This window comes from Vidua chalybeata, chromosome 2, assembly GCF_026979565.1.
Source record: "Vidua chalybeata isolate OUT-0048 chromosome 2, bVidCha1 merged haplotype, whole genome shotgun sequence".
Lineage (NCBI taxonomy): Eukaryota > Metazoa > Chordata > Aves > Passeriformes > Viduidae > Vidua > Vidua chalybeata.
Genome location: NC_071531.1, coordinates 33,061,597 through 33,077,009, shown reverse-complemented (window position 1 = coordinate 33,077,009; position 15,413 = coordinate 33,061,597). Strand labels below are relative to the sequence as shown.

The 15,413-nt window shown below is 46.9% G+C and overlaps 1 protein-coding gene across 1 annotated transcript; it reads right to left on the bottom strand.

Moving 5' to 3' along the window:
* Window positions 1–6,305: 6,305 nt before the first annotated feature.
* On the bottom strand, window positions 6,306–13,033 carry CHST7 (carbohydrate sulfotransferase 7). Its single transcript, XM_053935981.1, has one exon. The coding sequence runs from the start codon at window positions 12,991–12,993 to the stop codon at window positions 11,590–11,592; it is 1,404 nt and encodes a 467-aa protein (XP_053791956.1). The 5' UTR covers window positions 12,994–13,033; the 3' UTR covers window positions 6,306–11,589.
* Window positions 13,034–15,413: the final 2,380 nt, after the last annotated feature.

Below are 15,413 nucleotides of genomic sequence, written 5' to 3'. Positions count from 1 at the left end.
GCAGGTACAAGGTGGTGGTAGCTTTTATGGAGTTCATTGTTTCACATGGAGTTACACCATTGGCTGCACTAGAACAAATAATCATAGTTGTCATTTGTAGTCATCAGAAACATGTCTTTTCTTATTTAGCTGATAGTAATGCAAAACCTACTGTGGCTTGACTTGGTTTATGGCATGAAATTTTCTATAACAATTGCAGTACTGAATTGGACCTGTCTTTTGCTAGAACTGCCTGTTCAGCACTGCTTTTAGTTTTTACACTACAATGAGGAGAAAGTGCTTCTCCATGGTTTGCTATGCCCCACTTCTCTCTCGACACTGGTCATCCTGTGCAGAAAATTCTTTCTGTGCTATTACAGCAGTGAGTTTGTCTTGTGTGGTAGATTTTGAAACAACAAACAGAAGTTGCACTCAGTAGGAAGCAGAGCTTTCCTGGTGCCCTCCATGGTGCCGGAGGTAGCCAGCTCCCAGACACTGGAGCAGATGCTGTGGGGCTGGATGTGGCTGTGGAGCTCCAGCCACCTGCTCCCACCCAAGTCCCTGGTACTCAGACCTTGATAGACCAAGTGCCAGCTGGGTTAACTGAAGAGTGGGATTTGAACTGTGTGTATCCATGGCCAGTGATGCGGTTTAACCCAGCCAGCAACTGAGGCCATGCAGCTACCTGCTCACTCACCACCAGTGGGATGGGGGAGGGAATTGCAAGGACAAATGGAGAAAACTTGTGGGTTGAGAAAAAGACAGTTTAATAGGGAAAGCAAAAGCTGCGCACACAAGCAAAGCAGAAAAAGGAATTAATTCGCTATTTTCCACAGGCAGGCAGGTGTTCAGCCATCTCCAGGAGAGCAGGGCCCATCTCACACAACAGTAACTTGGGAAGACATCATCACTCCAAATGTCTCCTGTTTCCTTTTTCTGCCCCAGCTTTACATACCAAGCATGAGGCCACATCATCTGGGATACCTCTGTGGCTAGGTGGGGCCAGGAGGCTGTCACCTTCCAACTCCTTGTTCACCCCTAGTCTCTTCACTGGTGGGTGAGGAGCAGAAAAGGCCTTGACTCTGTGCAAGCACTGCTCAGCAATAAGGAAAATATGCCTGTGTTATTGACACTGTCTGCAGCACAAATCCAAAACACAGCCCCACACTAGCTGCTCTGAAAAAACTTAACTTCCCCAGCCATAACCAGCTCAGTTGGACTTTTCAGCCAAGAGCAGGAATTTGGGGTTAGACCCCAGAGAGGCAGCAGTGTTGAGCAGCTTCAGGCAGTGAAAGAGAAGGGACCCCAAGGTGCATAGTGCAACTTTCATCTGATGGATCATGGGAGAAAGTCTCTTCAAGCACAAGAAACACCCATGTTGGTAGAACCCTACTGGAAAAATAAACAGGGCAAGATGTGATTTACCCTGGACATTGGTATTTAGAAAAGGAGGAGAAGGGAATGCCAGCAAATTTCCACAGCTTTCCCTTCACTAGGAAGGAATCAACTGTTACAACACTATGGTCAAATTTAAACAGAACTTGACTGTCAAGTCAGGATGTAAAGGATTTCAAAGGATGCAAACTTCACTCTGTATTAATTGTACTTACGATATTACAGGTATTCAAATTACTGCTTACAGTTAGATATGTCTAATACTACAGTTGGTTTAGATTAAGGAATAACTACCACCTTCCCTGGATGCTTTTTACCTTCACTAGTTTAAAACCTCTCAGTATTGGAATAAACTTCCCATGGGTAGAGCAGTGAAGAAACCCTGCAGGCATTCAGAAAGAAGTCCCAGAAATTATTCTGTAGGGCCCTAGACTACTTGTGCATTCCCCAGATCAAAGCATCCTTAGAAGATGAAAAATTTTACTAATTAAATGTCTAGCTCAAAATTATTCTAGCTATTCTGTAACAGATCACAAGAGACTTCTCTCCCACTTATCCCTCGACCTTTTCTTTCATGCACTAGTAAAGAATTTTAAAATAATGTTTATTAAAGGCACAGCCTAACTCTTCTGAAGAACAGGACTTTTGCTATGAGCACTGGGTATCACTCACCTGCTCAGTAGCCAGTAAAGGAGTTTTACTCTCTGCATACTGAGGAGTGCTCCAAGGTCAGCCCTCAGGAGCTCAGTGTCTCAGAATTGGAATCCCTCCTGGCAGGAATCTGTGAAGCTGTAAGTACAGGCATGACCAGACACACTTTGACAGCTCCAAGCAACCTGAAATTCAGTTGAGAAATAAGCCAAGTTTATGCAGTCTTAAAATTGCTGACTAGCTGCTTCCTTCAGAGATAGCATTACCAATTTACAAGCAATATGTTAACCTTTGGTAGAGAGCTAAAAGCAGCAGTGAGGCCACTTTCCAGGGCAGAACTATCAAGGCAGCTACACATAGCCTGTACTGCTTGTCAAGATTTCAACTCCCTTCCTATTAAGGAACAAAGTTTTAGAAATATCAGCTAGTTATTATTATTACCATCCAATCTAAATGCAACTGCTTTGATTTTAAGTTCTTAGAAGAGTCAACTAGCAAATATTTTAATAAGAATTTACAGAGAGTCAGGAGGAAGATATAGTTTCCAATTTACAATTTAAGGATGCAAAATGAAATGAATGCTAAAGCAACTCCTCAGTTGCTGTAGCAGCTTGAGGCTGGTCCTTCCTTCTAGCATTTTTCACATTTTAGACATTAAAATCTTTTGAACAGACAAAACCAATTTTCAGGTTAGCAACAGCACCTCTTTTCATGCAAGAAAGTGATGTTATATAAATGACAGAAATATTTAACTGGTTATCTGGTTTGGGGGCATGAAGGCAGAACTGGGACTTGAGTATGGAAGTTGATCATTATGCAAGGATGAACAAACCAAAGTGCTTTATTGAAACAAAAACTGTAAAATGGAGACCTGAACTGGAAATGAATAAGCTCGAAAGCTGAGTATTTGGGGGAGGATTGTTGTTGTTGTGTAAAAAAATAATTCTGTATGCTTCTGACAAGAAAAAGCACAGAGCTATGGTAGCAGGCTGTTTTCTGCATCCAGTAAGAGAAGTAACAGGCTTAAACTGAATGAAGAATTATTCAAACAGATTATTGAGAGCAGTTTTTAACAGTGAGCATACAGACATAATGAAGCAAATGAATGCTAGATGAAGTCTTTGTCCTTAATGATTTTAAAACCAGCTTGAAACAGGTGACAAATGTCCCACCCTCTCATCTCTAAATCCATTTGAGAAAGAGTTATGTATCACTCAATGTACTTAAACTGGCTTTATAAAAAAGGGGAAAAAATAAGAGAGGGGGCTGAATACTGACAACTCAGCTAAGTCACCCCTGCTCAAGCAGCAGCTGAAATGACTGTGAAAAGCCAAGGAAAGGTTTTCAAATCTTACATCAGAGAGGCCTCTGCTGTACTTGGATTGATCTCTCACAGCCCTTTCCCATTATTTTAACAAGTGTTGCACTTCAGATCCTATCCAGAGCCCACCTGAAACTAGTTTCATGCCTGTGCATAAATAAACAAGGGACTAATCATTTTACAGCTGTATGGCAAAGCATTAAAGGCAGCTCAGCCACAGTGAGGGCAGTGCTAGGGCTGGGTGGTCCCACATCCTGCACTTGCTGGCACAGCTGGGATTTCTACCCATGGCAAGTGAACAAACATGCAGCCTTTGCTTACACAAACACACCCCACCTTTCCTTTCCCTTCGGCTCCTCTCATCTCAAGAAAAAAAAGGGCAAAAACTATTGGGTTAATGGTGTGGGCTTTGTGCTTCTCTTGATTTATTGTACAACTCAAATATATTTTATTCAAATTCTGGCAAAGGCACAGTTACCAGATTTCCTCATAGGAAATGCTATGAGACACTAACCTATTGCAGAGTGCTCCAGAACAAACTGGAGTCTGGAATTAACTACATTTCTATGAAAGTTAGCATTCCTTCCTTTTCACAGAGCACAAACAAAATGTACAAAGCATCTTTAAACTAGGGCTCTGGTCTTTCTGTACATTAAAGCTGATTTTTTTCAGACGACTTCAGCACTCTGTACAGTACTTCCTATGGGTCACAGGGCGTCTGGACCATCAGCTTCATATCTAGTCATAACATGGTAGTCTACCATATCAGTCCCTTTCTATTTCTAATTATAGGAGTTGTCTTTTAAAATTAGTTGTTTCTTCCATCTCTTCCTGCCATGTTGTTCTTATGGTTAAAAAAAACCCACCTTCTTCCAACTTCCAGGCTGAAATGATTCAGTACTGATGTGTAAAAATCTGTTCTTATGCCAGTATTGTTCAGAGCTTGATTACCTCTCTTCCACACTGTTGTTCATGCTGCTGTGCACTGCTGTCCTCTTTCAACCTTGACTTTGAGACTAAATAAATCACACAGCTTGGTCCTCTCCAAGAAGTTATTTCACCTGACATTTCTCTGTATCTATTAAAAATATTACTTCACCCCCTTAGGGCTCGGGTGCCTATGACAAAGAACATGTTAATACCACCATACATTTGCCCTTTTCATGACTAGCTCACTCAGGGGCTCAGAGTCACCCCTTGAGCCACCAGTGCCCCCTGACCAGGCACACCTGAACACTGACTGCTGCTACAGCAGTTCTGCAAAGCCAGCTCTAACCTACCAAAAATGTCACTCAGCTTCTGCTTGATTTGGACTTGGCCTCTTCAGAAAACCTAACTTACTTGTCTAACATCTCACAGACACTGTGGCACCAGGGACTGAGTCCAGCTCCTCTGAGAGCTTTTAAATACCTCAGCCTTGAGATACTGCCTCCATCCTTTTTACCTCCTTCAGTCGCCCACCAGATTCCTGCACACTTTCTAACCTCTGGCACAGACCAGGTGCCAGACCAGGTGCCAGGTGCTTATGGTGCCAGTCATGCTGCATGATCCATTCCTGCCCCAGGTGTGTCCAACCTTGAGTGCTGATCAAGTGCTGCACTGGAGAAAAAACAATTGCTTGTGATACATGACTGAGAAGGAGCGTGAAAGGAGAGGCAGCAGACACTGAGTCTGACTCCTTCAGTGCTTGACTTTGCAGCACAGACATTGAACGCCTCTCTAACAGTGTGCATAGACAAGAGGTTTCCTGGCATTTTTTAAAAGCTTATACTGAAAACAATAGATGTCAGTGATATGCATGTGAGTCACTGCTAGAACTGGGACTTTTAAATCCAGTGTACAAACATCTGTCACTTGAACCAAGGACACGGACAAGCACCTCCCCCAGACTCCTCTGTTTCTGGTGGCTAGTGGTAATGCCCATTGCAGAAGTGACTGCAAAGACACTCCCAAAAGGACCTCAGACAAAGGCAGCTGGGTAAGACAGCTCTCACATCACCCCTTTTACTCACAGACTGAGCCCAACAATAACAGAAGGTGGGCAAAGACTTTATTTTTACAAATTTGAGCTTTAAAACTTCAGTTTTGCAGGAGAGCACTTCTTCCCAACTTTTATCCAGCACTTCAACCCAATGGTGCTAGGAGAGCAGGGGGGCAGTTAATAAATTCCTTATATAGAGGGAAAGAGGGGAGTCTGGTTTGCAGGAGAAATGTGTTTATGTAGGCTGGGAAAGGTATAGGGGAGGGCAAGTTACCACTGCCCTCTGGACCAGCTCTCCACCCAGGGGCTGGTCCACTGCCAGTTGTCTGCACAGCCATTTGAGCTGAAACATGGCAAGAGCTGCTGTTGAAGACCTACCAGTTTCCCCCTGCAATTTAGACTCAGACTCACTCTGCTCTCCGTCTTCCCCCTCTTCCTGCCCTGAGCTTTCCTCCTCTATCTCCTCCAAACAATACACGTGGGGCAATTCCCAGTTTTTGGTCCCTACTTCTCCTAGCTTGCTCTCTCCATGCTTCTTCCTTTCCTCACACACTCCTAGCCAACTTTTCCAATTAAAGCAGCCACAACTTCCTGCCTCTCCTCATCAAATCCCAGTCCCTCATTCATCTCACACCCAAGTCCTTTGCACAACAAATCCCACTATCCTCAAGCAAAAGTGAATTCCTTTCCCCAATCCCTCATGTTTACCCCATCTGTCATCAATGTCTTTCCCTCTCACCTATAGACCTTTCCATTATTAAGCACTGGAAAGCTGAACACTGGATTTGGGGGTCTTCCTTAGGAACAACTACAACAGGGAAAGAGGGGATAAGGAAGAAGGCATCAGTGGGAACCAGGAATGGCAGAATCCTCCCTGCTCAGCCCAGTGATGAAGCCCCAGCCACAATTACATGGTTTTGAGTCCCTCTGTACCACACTGAGTTTTCTATGGGAAAGAAAGAGGTTTGCACATGCTCACTGGAGATAAGACCAATGCAGATTTTATTTGGTATAAAATAAAGATACATACCAAAACCACTTTTACTGAGCACGTGCTATCAATTTTATACAAACATTAATATATTTGGCCAAATCAGAATAGAAATCAGAGGTAAAAATAAAAACACAGGAGACATCCTCTACAAAGAGGTCATTGCCCCTACCCAAAATGGAGTTCCAAAACACTGAAGTGACAAATGATTTCAAAGAAATATCTTTGAGAATATTTGAATACAGGCAAAAGACCACCACATCCTAAGTTAAAAAGAATATGCAACTGCTTTGACTGAAATTTCAAGAGACTTAAACCTTATGCCCATGACAAAAAGCTTCAGTGTATATACAGTTGAAGTTTGGCAAAGTTGAACCTTCAGAAACAGGGCAACAAGTTTGGAAGCTCCAGGGAAGGACTGGATTCCCACTCAACAGCAACAAGAAATGGCACTGCAGGTGCCCCAGGTTAGCAGCAGAGCTTAACATCTCAGTGCTGGAAGCAAGAATTTCACAGTACTCAATACCCAGACTGCAAGTCCTAAAACGTTAATCAGCTCCCAGCCTGCTGTTCAGAGCTGAGACTGCCAGATACACGTCTCACCAACAAACAAGAGGCCCCCTAATCATTGAAACCCACCACCTCAATGTGTTTGCATCCAGCTTTCATCTCTTTGAAACACAGCCAAGAGAAGGACAATTTGGACCTGGCCCCTCATTCACACACACACACAAACACACACACGCACTGCCAGTGGGGTGTTGAAAACTGCTAGTGCAAGGCTTGACAAATCATATTTCTCCCATGTCATCCTCCATGGTGATAGGTGTCATGTTAAGTTAAATAGGAAAGACAAAACAACATCTCAGGTAGTCCCAGTGCTGCACGGATTGCATGGTGACTCTGAAAAATTACATGCACCATCAGAGAGTGACAGCTCTCTGTGCTCAAGAAAGGAACAGAACATGCTGTCGGGCTTGTTGGCTCTCGGGGTTTCAGTGGTTTAATTGCGTTACCATAACAAACCCAAAACTCTGCAGTATTTTTCTCGTTGAGCTTTACTGAAAGTGATGATACTGAGAACTTAATGCAGAAACTCAGGACTTTTCTTGATGCCCAGACTGATGGGGGAGGAGGGGATAAAATGACTCATGCAATACTGAAGTTGTTAAATAAGTAACTCCACAATCATTCTAACACTTTTGTTAGATACTGCAACTGATACTGTACCTGCAATATGCAAGTACATACTGTGGATATCTACAAGGACTCCATATCCTAAGGAGTAGAAATAAGGCAGGGCCCAAGTATTTCTTGGCTGTGGACTTTCATAATTTCCCACAAGCAATTATTGCATGGAAATATCCCAGCCTTTTATGAATAATTACAGTACTCAAGTTTCTACCTCCCTTAACTTGGATGTGTGACAACCAGAAATTAAGTAAAAACAGACAACAGAGTTGTCTTGTGAGCATTTGTCAGTTTTGTACCCATTTCCCACTGTGACTTTTTAATAAATTAGTTGTTAATTCATTCTATGTAATGTAGCATAAGTAGGTAATTTTCACCAATCTCAGTCTGAAATACTAAAACTTTATGGCTGAGTCCTGCACTCTGCAGGACTGCACTTTCTGTTCTCTGCATGTGGTGTCACTGACAAAGTGATTCTAAGCCTTCCAAGTTCAGGTTGGCTATAAAAATGTGTTTACTGTTCTCTTGCTTATCATGCCATGCTCTGCTCTAAATGAGCAGTCAAGGTTCAATTTTCTACATCATCCAGTAGAACTGTGACTTCACCTTAAACTGCCCATAAATGTCCAGCTGCTCTCAAAATGCAGTCTAACTATGGGTGTCCTGCTTTCAGCAAGTTCTGGTTGGTTCCAAAGATCTCTGCCACTGAAACTCCATGTTGGTTGTCCTAATTAGGCCTGTTTCTGCCTTTTCCGATAAATCATTTGAAAGTACATTTGCTTTTTCTTCAAGGCCTGAGTTTCAAGACCAAGTATATGCTGTAAGCACACTGAATGATGCTGTCCAATGTCATCAAAATACCCTGAAGAGAAAAGTGGGATTCATTTGTTGGTGAGTCTTAGTTGTCCTCCTTGGGCAGGAGAATTTTAGAAAACCTTCTAGTGACTGAAGCACACATGTCACGCCACCAGTCACTAAACAACTGTCATCCACATACTGTTCTAAGATGTCTCTCTGGCCTGCTTGCTCCTTTCTCAGGTTTGGATATTCCCTATGGACTTTTTAGATGAGTTTTCTAATGAATTCAGGTGCACTGAATACAAACCAAAAATTACACTTGCTATATTTTCGTACACTTTGCCCAATAGAGCCCTTTTCACAATATACAAAAATTTAAAAATTAAAAGAATCACTCATGGAGAGCAACCAGGCTAGTGAACAAATTTTGCTGACAGAAACAATTATTGATACAGAAAATGCATCTATCATAGATTATCCTGAGTTGGAAGAGACTCACAAGGATCAGCAAAGTCCCATTCTAAGCTCTGCATAGGACAGGCCCAACAGTCACATCATGTGCTTGGAGCATTGTCCAAATATGTGCTGTGACCACTGCCCTGGGGAGCCTGTTCCAGTGCCCAACCACCCTCTGGGTGAAGAACCTTTTCCTAATACCCAACCAAAACCTCCCCTGGCACAACTTCAGGCCATTGCCTGGGTCCTGTCACTGGTCACCAGAGAGGAGAGATCAGTGTCTGTCCCTCCACCCCCCACTCATTAGGAAGCTGTGGACTGCAATGAGGTCTCCTCTCAGTCTCCTCCAGGCTGAACAGACCAAGTGACCTCAGATGTTCCTCACATGGCTTCCCCTCAAGGTCCTTCACCACCTCTGCAGCTCAAACATGGAACAGTTTCAGAAAATACCAAATAATTTTTGGTAAATGGATTTTCTCCCAGCTATAAGAAACAAGTTAAGCTAGATGTTAACACTTCTTTGCTCATCATGATGAACCATTTTAAGTGAAATTAAGTGTGAACTTTGAAAGACTTATGAAAGCACCTAAAAGAGCATGATGAGATTCCCTGTCAAGGTGAGGAGAATGCTTAACTGTTGCATCACACAATTCTGTGACTGCAACTTCCTAGGAACAAATCAAGAGGATATACTGGATTTTAATCTCCCATCCTATGTAAGAAAATAAGTACAGTATCATCTTCTGGTATGCACAAAAATCTTAATTTCTTTCCAAACCTGTCAGTACAAGTCAGGCTGGGTATAGTCCCAGAGAAGCCTTCCAAAATAGGTTACCTGACAAAGGTTATCAAGGCATTGTACAGGTACTGTCTATACAAACACCATTATTAAATGCCACTGGAACACCCAGAGATAAATTTTGATGTCACAGGCACAGTGAGAGAATGCAGAAACATCCCTTAGATAATACAGAAGTTTTTCCAGCACAAAATGAAACCCTGTAATTCATACTTCAAGCAGAAGCCCAAGGTTGCAAAACTGTATGAAGTATGCTACAGGGAAATGGATAAATCTGTTGAAAAATATTGTTACGACTACATTTTCCTGTCAGATAATGAAAGAAACCTGCTTCTTATGCTAACATACTTTCAGATGGGAATATCAAGGGAAAAAAGAGCCTAAATAAATGAAGGTTCATCCTAACTTAGTGACATACTGTACAGCATAACACTCAGAGCACAGAAATGTACAGTGCAATGCAAACACCTCCTCCAGGATAACATAACATCTTTGATCTGCCTTTATTTTCAGCACTTTATATTAAATACTGCTTTCTTCCTGATCCTGGATTATCCTCATTTTGAAACTCATATTCTGGGTTTGTATTTGAGGACTGCATGTAAACATCCCTATAATCCTGTACACTCTTGTGAAGCCATTTAAAGACTACCAGACTGTAATAGATTCAAAAGCAGTCTCTATGAAGTTATGAAACTGCATCGCTAAATTACAACTGAACCTTCTATCCTCACATAAAGAAATTAAGAAACAAAGGTGCTTCCAGATAAACACACACCCTCTTCTTGCACAAGTTGCAGGACATCTGCAGGGACATGTCATTTTAAAATCCAAAATAAAACTCCAGTGTTTTTTGTTTGTTTGTTTCATTTGTTTGTTTGTTTTTTTAATTTAAGATTTTATTTGAGAACTTCATTATTAATTTGTCTTAGCCTCTTAGGAAACATTTGCTTTTGTCCAGGAGTTGCCAGCTGAGAGGATGTTATTGTTTGGAAGGGATGTGATCAGAAGGACCCTGTGCATGGCACAATGTGTCAGCCCGGAAGCGAGGGAAGAAAAGTGATTCTCTCATCTGAGAGAGAAAACAAAACGGAAATGTCGAGCATTTGCCTTCCAGTTTCATTCACCCCTACACGTGTTCCAAAGAAACATGTTAGTCACCTGTATCTCACATGAGTATCACCAAACGATATATATTATAAAAAATCCTACTTTCAAAACAATTACAGATTTCTTTAGAAAAGCAAAGATTTCTGCCACAAACACCTTCAAAACACATAAGCAGGCAAATGCTTACCCTCCCTGCACCACTTACCCTGCTGCTCAGAACGACGGACAGAGCTGGACACGGTTCCCCTTCCCTCAGCCCCCTCCCTACAGCACCAGCAATGAACAGGGGCAGAGACCATCCCTGCAGAGCAGGCTTGGAGCAGGAGAGCTGAGCCCTACCGTGCAGCAGGCACCCTCCTCCTGGCTGTCCAGGCCCCTGCTGACCCCTGCAGCGACTTCACAGAAGCCTCTTGTGTTTCAGTAGCAGTAGGATAGAGGTCAGTGTGATTCAGAGCTCCAGAAGGGCAATGCTCTCACAGGAGCACCTTCCAGGCCCTCTAATTCCTTGCTGAGAGTCTTCACCTGGAGGATTTTTCAATTTTCATGCAGTTTGTTTGTAGCATACCTGTTCTTTGTACACGATCACAATTTCAAGCTAAAAGGCTCCAAGATGATGCCATACTCGGAGGACACCTCTTACCAAACCCACGTCGTAAATAAAACATCCCCCTGCCCCCTCCACGCAGCCCAGAAGGAACACAGCCACAGTGAAGCCACAGCGGCACGGGGAGCCTGGACCCTGCAGCGCTGCCTGCACCCGAGGCGAGGCAGGTGTCCCTCAGCCCCCGAGGGCGCGCCTGGCCCGCCAAGTGGGCGCCTACCATGCCAGCGGCGACCCCCGCGCTCAGCTCTGCCCGACGGCGCCCGTCCGTCTGTCCGTCCGCCCTGGGGCCGGTCCGGGACGTGCGGCTCGGGCGCTACCGGGCGTCGCCGGCGCTGAGGGTGTAGGCGAGGATGCTCATGGCCTCTCCGCACGCCGCCTCCACCTGCCGCACCTGCTGGCGGCTGAGGCGCTCCCGCCAGGCGTGCACGGCCTCCCGCGCGTCGCGGGCGGAGATGAGGAAGGGCCGGTCGGAGGAGTAGGCGGCGCCGCGGGTCATGTTGACCACGAAGTCCTCCAGGGCTGGCGGCACCGTCAGCCCGGCGAAGCGCAGCAGGCGGCGCAGCTCGGCGCGGGGCTCCCGCACCAGGTCCTCGTAGCGGAGCTGCGTGTAGCGGCGGCGGAGCCAGTCCGGGGCGCGCCGGGCCAGGAGGAGATCGCGGAGCCAAGACTGGCAGATCACCTCCAGCGCGCCGCCGAGGAAGAACTCGGCGCGGTGCTGCGGCTGCGGCGGCCGCCCTCCGCCCAGCAGCCCGGGCGGCAGCAGGAGATGCTGCTGCTGGTGGCGGGCCGGGCCCCGCGGCTCGGCGCGGTGGCGGCTGCGCAGCACCTGGACGCTCTCCCGCAGCAGCGCCTGCCGCGCCTTCAAGCGGGAGTTGTGGACGGCGCGGGGGTCGCGGAAGAGCTGCACCACCCGCAGGTTGAGGCCGGGCTCCCGCAGCAGCGGCAGCAGCGCGCCTAGCTCCAGCAGCCGCACGTCCTTGATGACCACCACCGGGTACTTGCGGCACTCGGCCTCCAGCTCCCGCAGCGCCCGCGGCGGACACGTCTCCTCGCAGGTGGCGCCGTCGACGAGGCCGATCTCCCCGCGGGGCCGCGGGGCGGCGGGGCAGAGCGGCGGCGAGCAGATCACCTTGTTAGTCCGCCAGCCGAAGATGCTGGCCGTGGTGAGGTTGTCGGCGGCAGGCGGGGCGGGGGCCAGCGGGTCGCGGGGGCCGGACGGGGCGGTGTAGAGGCGCAGGACGGAGAAGTCGCATCGGAAGAGGGCGCGCAGCATGTCGCGGAGGGCTCCCTGCAGGCTCAGCGCGTCCCCCGGGTAGAGCGCCTGCCAAAGGTGCCACATGGGCTCGTACAGGTAGAAGACGTCGGGGTGCTGGTTGAAGAGCTCCCCGAGGAAAGAGGAGCCCGTTCGCCAGGTAGCGTGCAGGTAGATGTGCCGCTTCCCCGCCGTCCCCGCGCTGCCGTTACCCGCCGCCCCGGCCGTGCCCGCCTCATCCTCCTCCTCTTCCTCGTCCAGCGGCGGCCGCTGCTCCCAGCCCCACTCACTCAGCGCCTCCTCCAGGCTTGGGCAGCGCCGCAGCAGGGGCTCCTCGTCCGTTCGCCCGCGCCTGGCCCCGTAGTCCAGCGCGTAGGGCACCAACAGGAGCAGCAGCAGCGTGTACAGCACCAGCACCGCGGCGAAGCGGCGATGTTCGCCTCGCCACCGTCGCCGGCCCTTCATCGCTGGGGCCGGCTCGGATCCCGCCTCCGCCGACCCTCTGTTTGCCGGAGAGCGGCTCTTTGTGGAGCAGCAAAGTTAGCGGCGGCGGCGGCGGCGGGGATGTGGGCGGCGGGCGGTCCTCCCCGCCGGGGAGCACGCCCACGGGCACGCCGGCCCGGCTCCGGGCCGCTGGCCGCGCCGCCCGCCGCTCTCGCCGCCGCCTCCTCCTCGTCCTGCTCCTCCTCGCAGCGCGACGCGGACGCGCCCGCACCTGCCCCCGCTGCCGCTTGAGAAGCCACTGCCGCCAGCGGGGCGCGGGCTGCTGCTGCTCCCGGTGCCGCTGCGCCGGGCTCCGGGCCGCCCCTCGCCCGGCCTCCCTCCCTCCCTCCCCCCCGGGCAGGGCCGGAGGGGCGGGCTCGGCACGGCGGGACTTACCCCCGCCCGGGAAGGGGCGCACCGAAAAGGAGGCGTGTTAGCCAGGACAGGTACCGAGCAGCTGAGGGTGTCCCGAGGAGGAGTGGTTGGTCCTGCTATTCACCAGAGCTCCGGAGAAAGAACACGTAAGACGCTGCAGTAAGGAGAAGAGGTGCAAATGTATTTTTAGGGTAGACGACAGCTATTAAAATCTGCAGTGAGTTTCAGAAATGCTGCAGTTCTGCGCTGTAGAGAGCTGCGGGGTTTCTCAGCTACACTTTTGGCTACGTATGTGTGCTGATGGGATGCGGACATCTCGATCATGATTCATTGTTCCAGTTTTTACACCTGTAAGTTCCATAGCTGTCTGAGCAGGTCACCCTTTGCAGCTAGAAGGAAGAAATGGGCACCCACAAAGGGACATTCAACCTATTGTGGATGTCTTCCTGATAGCCCTCTTTATTAACTATAGTAGGAGCATAAAGTTACCAGTTCGATTGTAGACTTCTAGTCTTTTAGACATGTAAGATTATTTGAAATCTCCTGGGAGATGGAAAGTCAACAAGATATTGACTTCAGGTGTTTCAATTAAAATACATAGTCTCAGAATCTCCAGCCCAGCCCTTGCCAGCCCTTGCCTGACCTTGGAAAGTGCTCACATAAGGAGATGGACCATGGTCCCATGTTCCTGGTCCAGGCATTCAGCTGTCAGGAAAGTGAGGTCCCTGTCCTGCTGATGGTGTAGTGGGAGCTGCTGACAGTCCTGACCTCTAGGCAATAGATGGCATCCTCTGTAAAATACTACTAATATTTAAGTATGCTGTGCAGGGTGAAATTCAGAGAGGATAACACAGTTCTTGCCCTTGATGTACGATGCTTTGGCTCCCAGAGGAGTCTTTATGGTATATAAGCACCAGTCGTTAGACATATGACACAGCCTTTGTCAATGACACCACATGCAACTGAGAACAGAAACAACCCATTAGTTTCATTGGTTCTAAAAATGCTCCATCCATATAAATATATAGATACACAGCCTGAAGATGCTGGACATAGTATGAATGTCCAGTTATTAAATAATAATAATCTAATTTTGAATTTGTCAGGCAAAGCACAAGGACCAGAAATCAATGTGAGAGAGAAAAAGCATGCTTCACTTCTGTCCAGGTGGTGAGCCAGTTGTCTGCCTGCTAATGCTTTACTTACCCTATGTTAATAAGTGTTAAAGACTGGGCTTCCTGCCCTTTATAGCGTGCTGAGTGAGTAGATGGTGCCAAACAAGATTTGTGAGCTTCTTAGCAGAAGAATGTTGAAATTATAGCATTGGAAAGAAAATTCTACCTCAATATACATTTTACTGCTTATGTTTTTAAACACCAAGATACACCAGTATCTCACACTTAGCAGTGTGAGTTTCACCTCTGACTCAATAATACCAGGATTTCATCCAGACTCTCAAACATCTAAAGGAGGACAACAGAATAAAAGCACACTTGCCAAAATCAGGTTAAAGTCTTGTCAAAAAAGTCCCTTCCCCATCCAAAAACCATTTATACTTATATTTTGAGACTCTTCAGTTTAGCTGACTTGTGTGGCATCATACAAAATAGTAATTTGGATAGATTTACCAAGATAGGATCCTGAGAAGTACCGACGAGAATGGATAACTCTGAGATGCCAGGATTTCCCCTTTGTAAGACAAAATAATGGGTTGGCAGTAGCATCAGCACCACTGATGACAAAGGAGCCATGCTGCAAGACATGTTATTTTGAACTAATTTTGTATGGGTTTCTACAACATATACTTAGGCCTAAGAACTAAAATCAAGGTCTTGAACCTGCCTAACTGAAGTAAAGCTGTCTTGTAAAGAATCAAACTTCTCACAGAGTAAGACAACCTATCAGAAAAATGTGAAACCATAGAAATAAAACTACATATGTCTTAACGCTGATTTTTTTTCAGACAGTGGAGCTACAAACTTCTGTAGTAACTGTTCTAGAAAAAATGTGCAAATAGTGCACATAGC

Excerpts from the sequence above, each read along its gene's own strand:
- CHST7 (XM_053935981.1), bottom strand. The coding sequence starts at position 12,993 with ATGAAGGGCCGGCGACGGTGGCGAGGCGAACATCGCCGCTTCGCCGCG.